Below are 14,195 nucleotides of genomic sequence, written 5' to 3'. Positions count from 1 at the left end.
CCAGAATGAGAAATTATTTTTAGTTAACTTCAGGGTACTAAATCTTATCACTGGTGGGTTACTCACGGTACCAAAACCAAGATTTGCAGTGGCTGTTCCTGAAGAAGTAGAAACAGAAGATCCAGTGGCTCTTCTCTCTGGTTTCGACATTTTCACAGCAATCAGGCAGGGCAGGGTTAAAGATTCTTCCTTCCTCACTGGAGAGAAAAGGCGGCTGAATGTGTGCGCATGGTTGCAGCAAGGCTCTTCCAAGGTCTCTGACATAATCCACAGAAAAAGGGTTAAAAAGCTCCAAAAATTCTCTTTCTAGCACATCTGAGGCTGTTAGACAAAAGTAGCAGCATTTCCAGATCGAGACAATCTGAATTCAAAGCTCATTTAAATCAGAATGCTCTCAGTAATGGCAAGAGGGAAAAAAAATCATTTAGAGTTCAAAAAACAGTCCATGCTGTAAGCTACCAGCTGGATGGCAAAAACCATGCTTCCTGCTACCAATTTTTTAGAGATTTCTATTTGAAATTCTGTTTCTTTATCTCAAACAGTGCGATGGATCACTGGATCAAATAATCATTTAGAGACATTTAACATGAAAAAGCAAAAACATTTATTTCTACAGGGAAAGGGTACTGGGAGATGAAAATAACAAATGCTAAAGAAGTACATCCTCACACTAGAAGATCATGTGCTTAATGGAGGCTACTTCCTCCTTCTTCTCAACCTCTCTGCCTGAACAAAGGAAGTCACCTGACTAACTGACCAAACAAACAAAACAGGTTTTCCCGCTTCTAGACCTTGATTGACAGCAGTCACTATCTTCTTCCTAGGTCATGCAGACAATAGGGAATCAGGCACAGTGTTAACCCTATAATGACAGGAACTTTAGAACATTGCAAAGGACATATCAAAACAGATACATATTTCCAACACTGAAGACATAAATAAATTAGATTTTCAGTACAAACATGCCATGGGGCATCTGTTTAGTAAAATAAGATGATCATGGGAAATTACAATTTGGATTTATTTTATACAATCCGATCTGTTTTTCTTTGTTTACTCCCAAATGCATAAGCTTATCTAAGGACAGTTTGTGCAGTAACTCCTATGATATAGCTGTTGCTGAAATCTAGTTATCTCCAAGGAAGGGTGCTGTATTGCAGGAGTAACTTTGACTGTACATAGGTAGGTGGTTACTTCCATCACCAGTACTTCATCTCTGGCAGTCACAATAGATGTCAAGTGCTGATACGGAAAGTAAACCTTTGATCCAGGTAATCCATAGGATGTGTGTTTGCCTGCTTAATGACCAAGATGTGGTGTACTGAGCACATGCAAGTGATTTATGGTAGTGACCACACTGCATATGCAAATCGAATAATAACTGACTAGACATACAGGTTGGGATCCTAACATATGAACATATGAAGCTGCCTTATACTGAATCAGACCCTTGGTCCATCAAAATCAGTATTGTCTACTCAGACTGGTAGCGGCTCTCCAGGGTCTCAAGCTTAGGTTTTTCACACCTATTTGCCTGGACCCTTTTTTGGAGATGCCGGGGATTGAACCTGGGATCTTCTGCTTCCCAAGCAGATGCTCTACCACTGAACCACCGTCCCTCCCTTCTTCTATTTCTACAGTAGTATCCTTAATCATAGAAGCAGTGATCCATTGTGTAACACTTCTTTCAGCACTAGGAGCTTTCTGCATATTACAAGATGTGGGTCTCATGGTTACAAAGTTCCTTCACCAGAGTAACATACTCTGCAAAGGAGCATCACCTCTGCAGCCAAAAGCCTGTGCTAGAGAAACAGAAGAAAGAGTTGGACCCTAAGACACCAATTGAACAAAAAAGTTACAGTGACATTTATTAAGAATGTTGCCCCAGAAACAATCCAGTAGTATGTGGCCAGGATTCAAGGAATTGTGCTAGACATACCCAAGAGTTGGGACATGCCTTGTAGTAGGTTCCTCCCCACCTTTAGACAGCATGCAGTATCATTGTCTGCTTTTAAAGCTTCCATTGATTTCAAAAGAAATCAGAAATTAAGAGTTTCTGTTCGAGAAAGCCCAAAGCTCTGTAGTTGACACACCAAATTCAGTTCATAGTTACTTGAATCCTGGTCTTTTCCTAACTGTAGCCTTATGAATGGACGCACTGAACTTCTTTGAATCCTGGTCTTCCAAAACTGTAGTCACATGAATACGTGGACCATATAAGATAATATTGTTCTGTGGTGTTTTCTTCTGCTGTGATATTTTCTTCTATAGCTTTAGAAGTATAATGTTGCCATCTATCACAGGAGAACTCCCTCCCCCAATGCTCCTGATTTTAATATTCTATCAGTGTAAAACTAGATTAAGAATATCTGGAGCAGACCCATTGAACCAAATGGCTGAGCTTCTGTTCAGTTCTAGATGTGAAGAGAACTAATGTCATGAGGTCAACTTTCAAAATGTGTTCTGCTGATTTATTCAGACAAGGTATCTTAGTAACTGATGGTGCATCAGTATGCACTTGTAGGCAGCAATGCATTGGATCCAAAGCAGGGCTTTTTTGTAGAAAAAGCCCAGCAGGAACTCATTTGCATATTGGGCCATACACCCCCGATGCCAAGCAAACTGGAACTGCATTCCTCTGTGTCTTTGCTCCCAAAAAGCCCTGATCCAAACTAATTGTTCTGAAGACAGAATGGAACTTTCTTGTATCCCCCTTTCCACTTTGGTTCACTGAAATTTCTTCCGAAATACTGCTCCTGGAGGACAGGTGACCTTGAAAAATGACACGATGGGGTCAACAATGGGAACAACACCATGGACATTGCCAGTTTACTCTGGATCCAACCCAGTGCTAAAGTCCACATGTAAGCGTAGTGCCATCAAGTCACAGATGATTTATGTAGGGTTTTCAAGGCAACAGATGGTCAGAGGTGGTTTGCCATTGCCTGACTCTGCATTGCAACCTTGGTCTTCTTTGGTGGTCTCCAATCCAAATTCTAACCAGGGCCAACCCTGCTTAGCTTCTGAGATCTGATGAGATGAGGCTAGCCTGGGCCATCCAGGCCAGGACCAGTGTAGTAAAAAGGGAATACTTAGAAGGGTGTAACTCTGCTTAGGATTGTAAAGAGTATTCATTCTTTTGTCAGATGATTTATGATGCTTATTAATACTTTAGTCAGTTTTGGATGACTGCAAAATTTCAGCATTAATCTATAGTATGAGCAAAGCAACAGATGTGACTGCGGTTGTATAGATGTGTACAAAGGTATGCATAGTGTTCCTCTTCTTAGAGAGCAATCCTAAGTAGGTCTACTCTGAATTCTATAACAGTCTATTCAATGGGGCTTACTCCTAAGAAAGTGTCCTTAGGATTTCACTGTTAGTTATATATTGAAGAATTATATAGAAGAGTATGTTTAATATCTTTAATATACTATTTTTACAAGATTAATTCATCATGTTGTAATTAAATTTTTGTATGTATGTATGAATGAGAGGACCTTTGCAGAAGCTGTCATGGTGTGTCTCAGAACAGAAAGAAGTTCTGCTCATAACTCCAAAGCTTCCTTATCTGCCAGCTAGACTTCTCTTTCTGTTTTTGTCTCGCGCAGGTTCTTATACAGGAATCTGGTTTCTGTTTGCTGTATTTCTGGTCTGATTCACAGGCAAATGTTCTGAAGTTTTAGGTTGAAGAGTTCTCTTAGACCTCCGTGTTTCTCCACTGGGTCCCCTGTTGATGTGTTTCAAATTTTGGTCTATCCAACTGGTCATTTATCTTCTCCTACCTTTTTTGTACTGTGATTCAATTGCTAGAGTTGCCATTTCCAGCTTGGGAAATGCTTGGAGATTTGGGGGTGGCACCTGGGGAAGGCAGGGTTTGGGGAGGGGAGGGACATCATTGGGATATGCGGCCATAGAGTTGACTCTCCAAGCATCCATTTTCTCTGAGTGGATGTATCTCTGTCATTTGGAGGTCAGCTGCAGTTCTGGGTAGGCCCCACATGGAGGTTGGTGATGTTATTCCATCGCCTATAATGTCAGCTTTTGGAATTCATTTCAGTTAATCTCCCTGTTGGGAGACCATGGTTCTGTTTTAAATTTAGACTGCTTTGCTGTTTTTAAATTATGATTCTGCGATACATGTTAATCTTGTGATCCCTTGCGAAACAATGTTTTTATTGAATTATATGGATCAGGTATATGAAGAACGATGGTGAACAAATGATAAAATGCTCTTGTGATAGAACTGATGCATTCAATAGTTTCATTTTGTAAAGTGTTTTTATTCTTATATTCTAACAGTGAAGTCAGGATATCTTTGGATATTTAAAGCCAGTGACGAGCTGTGAACAGGCAAGTTAGAGCTGTCTACAAACTTCAAAAGAGCCCTGGGTTTACATAAAAATGTGAAATCTGTATTTTAAAAAAACCCACACTGGGCAGCTTTAAAAAGCCAAAAATAATAAAAGGAGTACCTATAGCTTAAAAAAACCCAATAACCAGATTCCCTCAGTGGTTTTTGCTAGGCAACTATTCCAAGCTTAATTCTGTCAGTAAAAGGCTGGGAGAAAGGGAAATGGCCCTTTCCAGGCATATTTTGGCCTTTGATGGAGAGATCCTTGAGGTCAGGCCTGACAAGGGTTGCCAGCTCCAGGCTGGGAAATTCCTAGAGATGTTGTGGTGGAATCTGAGTTGGGAAGGGAGAGGCCTCATCAGGATATAATGTTACGTGCTCCCTCCAAACCAGCCTTTTTTCTAGGGAGACCAATTTCTGTGTCTAGAGTTCAGTTGTAATTCTGCGGGGGTGAATTCTCCGGGCCCTAACTGGAGGTTGGCAACTCTAGGCCTGGCAGCACCCTCTGGGTGACTTGGTACCACCTGAATTGGATGACTCAACTAGGCCTGGCTGCTTGCTACTGTTCAACAGCAGCCACCCTGTGAAAGCCAGTGTGGAGTAGTGGTTAGAGCTTAAAACTAGGGTCTGTGAGACCCAGGTTTGAATCCCCGTCTTGCTGTGGAAACGCACTTAGTAATTTTGGGCCAATCACATACTTTCAATCTCACCTACTTCACAGGGTTGTTGTGTGGTTAAAAAGGATAAGCTGCTTTGGTTTCCCCCGTGGGGAAAGGTGAGGTATAAATGAAGTAAATAAGAAATATAGCTGAAGATGGGAGGAAAATAAAAGGTAGATTGGTGAATGGCTGAGAAAGGAATGAAGCAGGCAGAGTGTATGAGGATTGCCAGAGAAGGGGAAGAGGTTAGGAGACTCCTAGAAATTTTGGGGAAGGGGAGTTTGGAGAGGGTGGGGTTTGAGGGTGAGGGGGGGGGCACAGACTGGTATAATGCCACAGCCATTTCCTCCAGCAGATCTGCCATTGTTAACCTGCTGGTGAGGGCTAGAGATCACCCAGAAGTAGAACAGCTCTCCAGTTGACAGAGATCAATTTCCTTGGACAAAGCGGCTGCTTTGGAAGGTAGAATCTATAGCTTTATACTCTGCTGAGGTTGCTTCCCTCCCCAAATCTCACTGTCTCAAGACTTCACCCCCAAATCTCCACAGATTTCCCAATTTGGATCTGGCAACCCTCAGAGGAATTGATACAATGTAGCTGGGAAATCCATTTTGATTCCTGGAGAGCTGCTGTTGCCATTGTTGCTATGTGTGTGTGTGGGGGGGGGTGAAGGAAGCAGGCAGGAGGCTGGGGAAGTGATGGAGCAGAAAGAGAGAGAGAGAAGGGATTAGGTGACAGAAAAAGAGAGAAAGAATAATGGGGGGAGGCAGGAAAATAAAGAGAGTGATGAGGGGGCAGAAAGAGAGAGGAAGTGACATGCATGGAGGAGAGGGAGTAAGAAAAGGGTTGGCAGGGGGGAGGAAAGGTAGGGGAAATGGGATAGGTGCCCTCAAGTTTCTTGTGGGCCCCCACTTGTATTTATTAAATTAGTAATAAAATGAAATTCATAACTAATAATTGTGTTTTAATCGGGCCTCATACTATTCTTCCTCCCCCCCCATCATTGAGTATATGATGAAATCTGGAGCAGAGAGTGTGGGACCAAATTTAACAGTGCAATCCTAACTAAGAACACTTACCTGAAAGTAACTGAGTAGCCTTCAGTAGGATTCTGAGTAGTCCTGTTTAGGATTGTACTGTAAATGAACTAATTTGGACCCAGTTACCTTTAATAGAGCCTAAAGCAAAATTGCCTATTAATAATGTCAATGGACTAGGGGAAAACTCCCCCAGTAAATTACTGCTTTAATTTATAAACATCACACTTTGTTTGAGTCCAAAGGGTAGACTGTGATGTAAAAGTCTTTTTTTTTTGTAAAACTCATTATTCATGTAGTTATTTAACAATGTAACCCACATATCTTTCTGTTGTTCAGTACATAAATTTGAGTAGTCATAGTCATCATTTATTATGACCCAAGATCAGCATGAGTAGTGAAATAATAAAGTATTTAAAAAACCAGTTGCTCTTTGGGGGAGAGAAAAAAAGACACATTCTGCGTTCACAGCAATGCCTGGTTCTCTCCCCAGAAGGTCCTTATGCCTCCTATTATGGAGCCTTCAGAATTTGATGCCTTTGTTTTGTGCATGTGAGTGTGAAAGAGAAGAGGGGAGCCTGAAATCTCTTCCTCTCTCACACTCCCTCTCTGTTTGGCTGCAGCTTCTAAGTTTACACAAATTCCCTGTGTGGGCAAGCAATCAGTCCGTGCTCCTGTCTCAGGAATCCAGTCCAGCTTGGGAGTCTTGCTGTCCTTTTGTCGTCCTCCCCACGAGGTGATCCGTTGAAGACGATGTGGTGACAGAACCAGTTTGTAACAGGCTTGCCTTTCACTTTCTCATCTCCAGGCTTCGCTGGCAAGACTCCTCAGAGGATCTGAGAGAGGCGGGAGCAGAAAAGGCTGTTCAGTGAAATCAGGAAGGGACCGAAAGAAATAGGAGATTGGAAACCACAAGCAAATCAGAGCTGCCGCTTCTGCAATGAACTGGCTAGATGAACCAAACTGGCAGCTTCATGTTTCTTTGCTCATGCTCCTCTCCGTGCACACCAGGGGTAAGAAGATAAAATGTTATGCAGTGTGCTTCTGACAGGGCGCTAAGCTGAGGGATAGCATCTCGCTTCTGTGTTTTTCTTAAGGAAGGAAAAGTTTGGGCTGGACTATTGGAACTTTTAAGGCTTGCAAGCCAACCCGTGCTTTGTGTGAAAGATGCAGCATGTTTGCATGTGCTACATTATTAGGGAGTGCATTGGATTGGGAAGCTTAATTCGGAAGCAGATAGATGCTACTGCTAGAAGCTTCTACAGTGAAAGGTTACCCCACCCCCTCATTTTTCCTGTTGGTCCTTGAACTACTTTATAATTTGTTTTACAGTCTAGTCAGAGTTCATAGAAGCAGCAAAATATCTTTTAAGAGCATTCAAATTTTGGTGGCAAGTTAAGGTTGTTTTTGATGCTGATTCAGTTTTTGAGAATATTAAGAGCATTTCAATTTTAGTGGCAAGTTAATAATTAACTATTTGGGGATATTGTCATAATGTGTTGTAATGCAATTATAGAAAAAAGGGGGGAAGTGGGAATTTGAAAATTTCTGGCTGCTTCCCTTTTTAGAATATGATTTTTTTTTTTTTAAAGAAAAGCTTCTTGAAGAATTCAGTTGATCACTCAAGGAATATGAGTAAGCATGATTGTGTTTGCTTGCTTTGAAGGGCTGGAAATATGTTCATTTTTTAATGTGAGAAGTAAATGATGAAATTATTATATGAACCCATCAGTTATTGAATGTATGGCACATTTAAAAAAAATCATAAATTAGCAGTCAGAGGAAGAAATGCAAGAGAAGTTTGAATTTGGAATTAATGAATTGAATAACAATGCCTCTCTTGTAATAGTAAATATTTTAGAATAATTAATAAACATAGTAACTAAAATCTGGTTAGTTAATTTTTGAATAAATTAACTTAGCATTTTCTCTGTTTCATGACATGGTCTTTTTAGAGAAGAATTCTTTGCCAAAATTCAGGTCACAGTTAAGCATCCTTAAACCTGTTGAAATCAGTATGCTTAAACTTTCTCTTGTTTCTCAGTAGTGGCACATTTCAAATTTCAGATGGAGGGGCACATTTAATATTCCCCCCACTGTGAACAAAGTGTTGCTTCGTGCTAGTGGATTCAGAAACTAGTGGGCACAGAGACAAGGCCAGTTTAGAACCTTTTCCCTTCACTTTTGCTTTTCTGTGTGCACATTTTTCATAGGGGAGCATTCAGTGTTCTGCAGTCTGAAGTGGTACAAGCTAGAGACACAGCTTTACCACCTCCTCTGTTGTTTGGGAGAACTAGATTGTATGTGTTGGTTGCTCTGCCTCTTTAATAGCATTTCAGATAACCTTTACGTTCTAAATAAAAGTTCTAGAATACTTGATTTAATCACTTTGCTCCAATACGTAATGTGATCTGAAGTAGAGCAGTCAAACTGTTGAATGAATATTGCGTAAAGGGTGGTGGGTTAAATAAAATGCTGGATACCAATAATACTTTTGTGGAAGATCAGATCAGAATAGGACCTCTCCAACAGGATGCACTTTCTTGGAGAAAAAGGGACTGTGATGAAGTGTGAAGTTCCAAGATCTAGAACTTGTTTTGGAAGTATCTCAATTTTCCACAGAATGAAAATGCAGATTTGGAAGAGAAATAATGGATTATTTGGTTAATCTACTATCCTAAGATGCCATATCCTTTCTGAAATATGGCTGACAGATGCCTATCCACCTGTCATCATTTGTTAATGAACACTGACCCTATCTCTCTTCACAAATATTGGCCTAATGATTAGTTAAAATTACATTGTATTTAAATACAAAGGTTACTGATTGAGAGAAAACAGAGTAGGTGCCTATGAAGCAACTGGTGTACTGTATAATTTCACTGTGGTCACCCTTGAGTCAAATTGTAGATGGACACTGAGACAATAATTTCCGCATTCCTGCTTTTCTAGGTTCATTGTGGAATCTAGTACACACCACATGGCCAAATTCTACAGATGGTCCAGTTCTTACTGATTGATAGGCTGCCAGCCGCTGGGTAGTGGCTGGAGATCTCCTGGGAGTACAACTGTTCTCCAGGTGATAGAGAACATTTCCTGAGAACATTTTCAGAAAAAAATGGCTGCTTTGTAAGATGACATTATATCTTGCTGAATTCTCTCCACACCCTATGCCTTGCCCTTCCCAGACTCCACTCCCCAAATCTCCAGGAATTTCTCAAACCAGGGCTGGAAACCCTACTGGTTGAATAAATAGTGGTGGTGGTGTAGTGAGAAATGGTTGTCTGTAGGGCTCAGAGTGACTTGCCATCCAGTGCCTCAAGGATCTGTCCTGGGACCTGTTTTGTTTAGCATCTTTATAAGTGATTTGGATGAAGGAATAGAGGGAATGCTTATTAAATTTGCAGATGATACTAAATTGGGAGGGGTTGCAAATACAGAAGAAGACAGTTACAGGATACAGGATGACATTGACAGGCTGGAAAACTGGGCTAAATTCAATAAAATGAATTTTAACAGGGATAAATGTAAAGTTTTGCATTTAGGTAGGAAAAATCCAGTGCATGATTATAGGATGGGGGAGACTTGTCTTAGCAATAGTATGTGCGAAAAGGATCTAGGGGTCTTAGTGGATCATACGCTGAACATGAGTCAACAGTGTGATGCGGTGGCTAAAAAGGCAAATGCAATTTTGAGCTGTATCAACAGAAGTATAGTGTCCAGATCACGTGATGTGATGGTATCGCTTTACTCTGCTCTGGTAAGACTTCACCTGGAGTATTGTCTTCAGTTTTGGGAACCACATTTTAAGAAGGATATAGACAAGCTGGAACGAGTCCAGAGGAGGGCGACGAAGATGGTGAGGGGTTTGGAAACCAAGTCCTATGTGGAAAGGTTGCTGGGAATGTTTAGCCTGGAGAGGAGGCGGCTGAGAGGTGATATGATCACAATCTTCAGGTACTTGAAGGGCTGTCATATAGAGGATGGTGTGGAATTGTTTTCTGTGGCCCCAGAAGGGCCAGAACCAGTGGGTTGAAATTAAATCAGAAGAGTTTCCGGCTCAACATTAGGAAGAACTTCCTGACTGTTAGAGCGATTCCTCAGTGGAACAGGCTTCCTCGGTAGGTGGTGGGCTCTCCTTCCTTGGAGGTTTTTAAACAGAGGCTAGATGGCCATCTGACAGCAATGAAGATCCTGTGAATTTAGGGGGAAGTGTTTGTTAGTTCCCTGCATTGTGCAGGGGGTTAGACTAGATGACCCTGGATGTCCCTTCCAACTCTGTGATTCTAATAGTATTTGTTGGTGAAGAAGACTGAATTTGGGTCTTTAGTCCTTGGGATTAAAGAAAAAAGATACTTTGTAGCTCTGTATCTCCTGTAGTATCATCTTTCTGTTATTAGAGTCAACTTTGCTTTAGTGACTGCAAAACTACTAAAATGTGTTTTGATTTATATATAGGGAATTCTTTGAATGTTAGGTGAACAAGTTCATCACAGTTGCATAGATTTAGGTTGCCTGCCTCAGTTTGATTGTAATATATTGTTTTTAGTTGTTACTTTGTGTTTGGTCATGGCCAATGGTTAAAGCCAAATAATTCATTATGAGTACTACTGCTGTCATTATAAGTGACTGGAGGATGCTTGGTAGAGTTTATGCATCATGAACACATGAAACTGCCTGATAATGAATCAGACCATTGGACCATCAGAATCAGTATTGTATAGTCAGACTGACAGCAGTTCTCTGGAGTCTCAGGTAGCGGTCTTTCGTATCACATGCTGCCTCATCTTTTAAAGTAGAGATGCTGGGGATTGAACTTGGGACCTTCTTCATGCTAAGAAGATGCTGTACCTCAGAGCCAGAGCCAGTTCCTAATACATCTTGGCTCTTGCTGGCCTAACTTATCCATTTTAGAATCTGCAGATTGCAGTGGCGTCACTGGGGTGGGTTGCACCCTGGGGCCAAGTGCGTGGGTTGCACCCTGGGGCCAAGTCGGTTGCACCCTGGGGCCAAGTGTGCCGGACTCGGAGGGAAGAGCAGCAGTCCTCGTGCGCTGCCCAGAGGTGCTAAATCCCTCGCATTCGAACAAAGGAAGCCTCCGCCTGGAGAAGCCGAAAGATTTGGGGACGGTAACCGTCCCGAAACTTGAGGAGAGGCGCTGCTCGTCCTGCAAACTACTTCTTCCATCAGTCCGTCCCTCCCAAGGCGCTGGCGGCGGCGCGGGCTTGTGCAAGACCAGTTGCTAGCCGAGAGCGGCGGCTGGGGGAGCTCAGCGCACCTGGCGAGAACCAGCGAGAAAGAAGCCCGCTTCGGGTCCTCGTCGCCTGCCCCCTCCTCCCCCGCCGCCAGCAGCAGCGCCTGCGGTGCGGAGTCTTCAGCACTGGCGCTCATGCGCACTGCCGGCAATGCTCCTGCGCTACCCCTCACCCGCTCCTCCTCTTGCTGCTGCGAGCGCGCCCGATGCCGCCTGTTTTCCTCCTGCGTGAGGGACTCCCTCGCTCTCTGCCTGCCTGCCCCCTTCCCTTCCCTCCTGCGCCCCGCGCGTCTAAAGCCTCCTTTCCCTCGCTGGTTGGCTCGCAACGTCCTCCCTTCCCTGGTTTGCCTGCTCGCCCTCTGATGCCTGCCTGCGGAGAGCTGCGCTTTCCTCTTCCCTCCCGGCCTTCTCTCGCTTCGCCACTGCCTTGAAAGAGCCTCCCCGCGTCTCCCGCCAATAAAGACTGTGATTGCTTGCCGCCTGCTGCCTTCAAAGAGCCCTAGGGGGCCAATGAGAATGCTCTAGGGGGGGGCCAATGGCCCCCTTGGCCCTGCCCTAGTGACGCCTCTGGCAGATTGGAAATAATCATAAAATCTTGAATCTATGCATCAACTATACATCATGACAATTTTAAAGTCACTACAGTATGATCAGGCTAAATGTGAAAATAAAAACATCTACTGGTAGCATTTTTCTTTCATAATGGGTCAGGCGGTAAGAACCACATGGTTAAAAGATAATTAACAATGCTGTCCTGTGGAGGTTAACTCAGAAGTAATGCCCACTGTATTCAGTGGAGAGTCTTCCCAGATAAATGTACTTAGGATTCTATCCTCTTGAACAGGGGTGTCAAACTAAGTTGTTATGAGGGCCAAATCTGACATAAATGAGACCTTGTGGGGCCGGGTCATGTGTGTCCTAAAATGTAATGCCAGGTGGCAGAGATATAAACTTTAAAAGGACACAGACAAACACAATTAAATAGTTTTTTAAAAAACATGATTAAAACATTAGGACTTATTGGTCTTCAAGGTGCTTTCTGTGTATCTCTCATGGGATCCAGGCAGCTGGGGAAAGGAAGCTTTCCTTCCTTCCCTAGGGGACCAGGAGGAGAAAGAGCCTCAGCCAATAGAAGGAAGAGAGACTTGGCTCAGTAGCTCTGCGATTTTGAGAGCCTGGCAAAGCAAGCTATCCCTCCCCCCTTCCTCTCCAAGGGAAGAGCCTCAGCCAATGGAGAAAATAGAGGCTTTGCTCTGTAGCTGCTATGCAGTTGAGCAAGCCTGGCAAAGCAAGCTGTGAAGCAGGAGGAAGCAAGACAGTGGGAGAAGAAAGCAGATGACAGCCAGTTGCTCAGAGGCCAGATAGGAGCCCTTTGGGGGCCTGCTTCGGCCCCTGGGCTGCATGTTTGACACCCCTGCTCTTGAGTTTCCAGAATTTAGGAGATATGTTTTGAATTTCAGAACATAATCTATATGGCACCTTCTGTAAGATGTGGTGTTGGTTTAAGATGTGGTGTTCTGTATCTGTGGTGATGATGATGATGATGATTATGTTGTTGTTGTTCCTTTAACCTCTCAGAGGTTTTGCTGGGAAGGAAGCCACAGTGTAAACCTGCTTCCAAGTAAGGGTGGTGTGGATTACATTCTGTGTGAAGTTTTGGAAATGAAAGTTGCAGGTGTTTATTTTTCTGATTTCCAAGGATCTATTAGAAAAAAACAGCAGAAGTTTAGGAATAGATTTGGAAGAATTACAATAACTTTAAAACAAATATATATGTTTGACATATTTTAAAGAATATATGCTAAGCTGCTTCTCCCATTTTAAAAGATAAATTCTTAATGGTTTGGCTAACCCTCAAGGGAAACAGATCTGTACTAAGTGATGAACATCTGTAAGGGCGTGGAGAGATTTATGCAGGAAACCTGCAGTGGGCTGCTGAAAGACAAACACAGACAATTTTTCTGTCAAAAGGATTGGAATTCTGTTGTCTTATTAGGATATGGGAAATATGAACAAAAGTAAAACACTACTAGAGGAGTACAGTATCAAATCAGAGTTAGAAATAAAAGTTTAATAAAATAGATATCCCGTATCTTTGAACCTCATAGATTCATTCACTGCTTCCTTTCCTTGCTCATGGGAGCATTTGTTCTTACGGTATTTTCCAGTAAACTAAAATTCAGGCAATTGGTGCATTTATAGTCCAAGAGATCACAACTATTAACAGAAAAACAATAATTTCTAGATTTTGTCTGTGGGAGTGAGCACAGCACACTTGTAGACACATCTTCTTGATGCGCAAGTGGGAATATAAACCAATTACTTGTAGTTTTGCTTGTTCATGACCTTTGGAAACACCTAGTGTTTGCTTCCTACATGTTGTAGTAACCCAGAAATCGTTTGCACGGCATCTGGCATAAGTGAAATATTTACACTTGAGCCAGATTGGCCATTAAGGCTCTCGGGAAGAGTTCAGGCAGGACTGTGGCCCCAGGGGGCTGCCCTACTCTAGGGCCACTTTGACCTCAAGCGAAGGACAGCTGCCATCACTAGTGAGCAGGTTAGCACAAGCTACTGCAAGTAGGTGAATGGGTGCAAGCAGTTGCTGCAAGCAGCCACCTCTGCTTGGTGACCCCAGCCCTGTTGGAGCCTGTTCTTCTTTTCCCCTTTGATAGCAGGGCCCAGTTTTTAGGGCAATTTTTTTTGCCTTCTATCTAGTCTGTCCCTTCTTTCAATTGTGCAAGGACCTTACCAGTACCACATGCAGAAACCCTCCAGTTAGTCCAAGCCAGCACATGCATCAATGATTGAAGAATGCAAGCTTCATTTACTGGTGCCAAATGTTCTTCTTGCAAGAATCAGCACAACTTTAAGGTGTGGGTAGGAAGGCG

At 42.7% G+C, this 14,195-nt stretch overlaps 1 protein-coding gene across 2 annotated transcripts in view; it reads left to right on the top strand.

Annotated features, from left to right (window-relative positions):
• BMPR1B (bone morphogenetic protein receptor type 1B) overlaps positions 1-14,195 on the top strand; it is a 232,440-nt gene that overhangs the window by 123,885 nt on the left and 94,360 nt on the right. For both annotated transcript variants that reach the window (XR_009555817.1, XM_060247045.1), the window contains exon 3: positions 6,859-7,063. Coding sequence is in view for 1 of the 2 variants with exons in the window: in XM_060247045.1 (XP_060103028.1) it covers positions 6,991-7,063 (73 nt within the window). In the remaining variant the exon portion in view is untranslated. The remainder of the gene's footprint in view (positions 1-6,858; positions 7,064-14,195) is intronic.

This window comes from Heteronotia binoei, chromosome 9 (assembly GCF_032191835.1).
Source record: "Heteronotia binoei isolate CCM8104 ecotype False Entrance Well chromosome 9, APGP_CSIRO_Hbin_v1, whole genome shotgun sequence".
Taxonomy (NCBI): Eukaryota; Metazoa; Chordata; class Lepidosauria; order Squamata; family Gekkonidae; genus Heteronotia; species Heteronotia binoei.
Note: the sequence above shows the minus strand (reverse complement) of the source record. Positions and strands in the feature narration are given on the sequence as shown.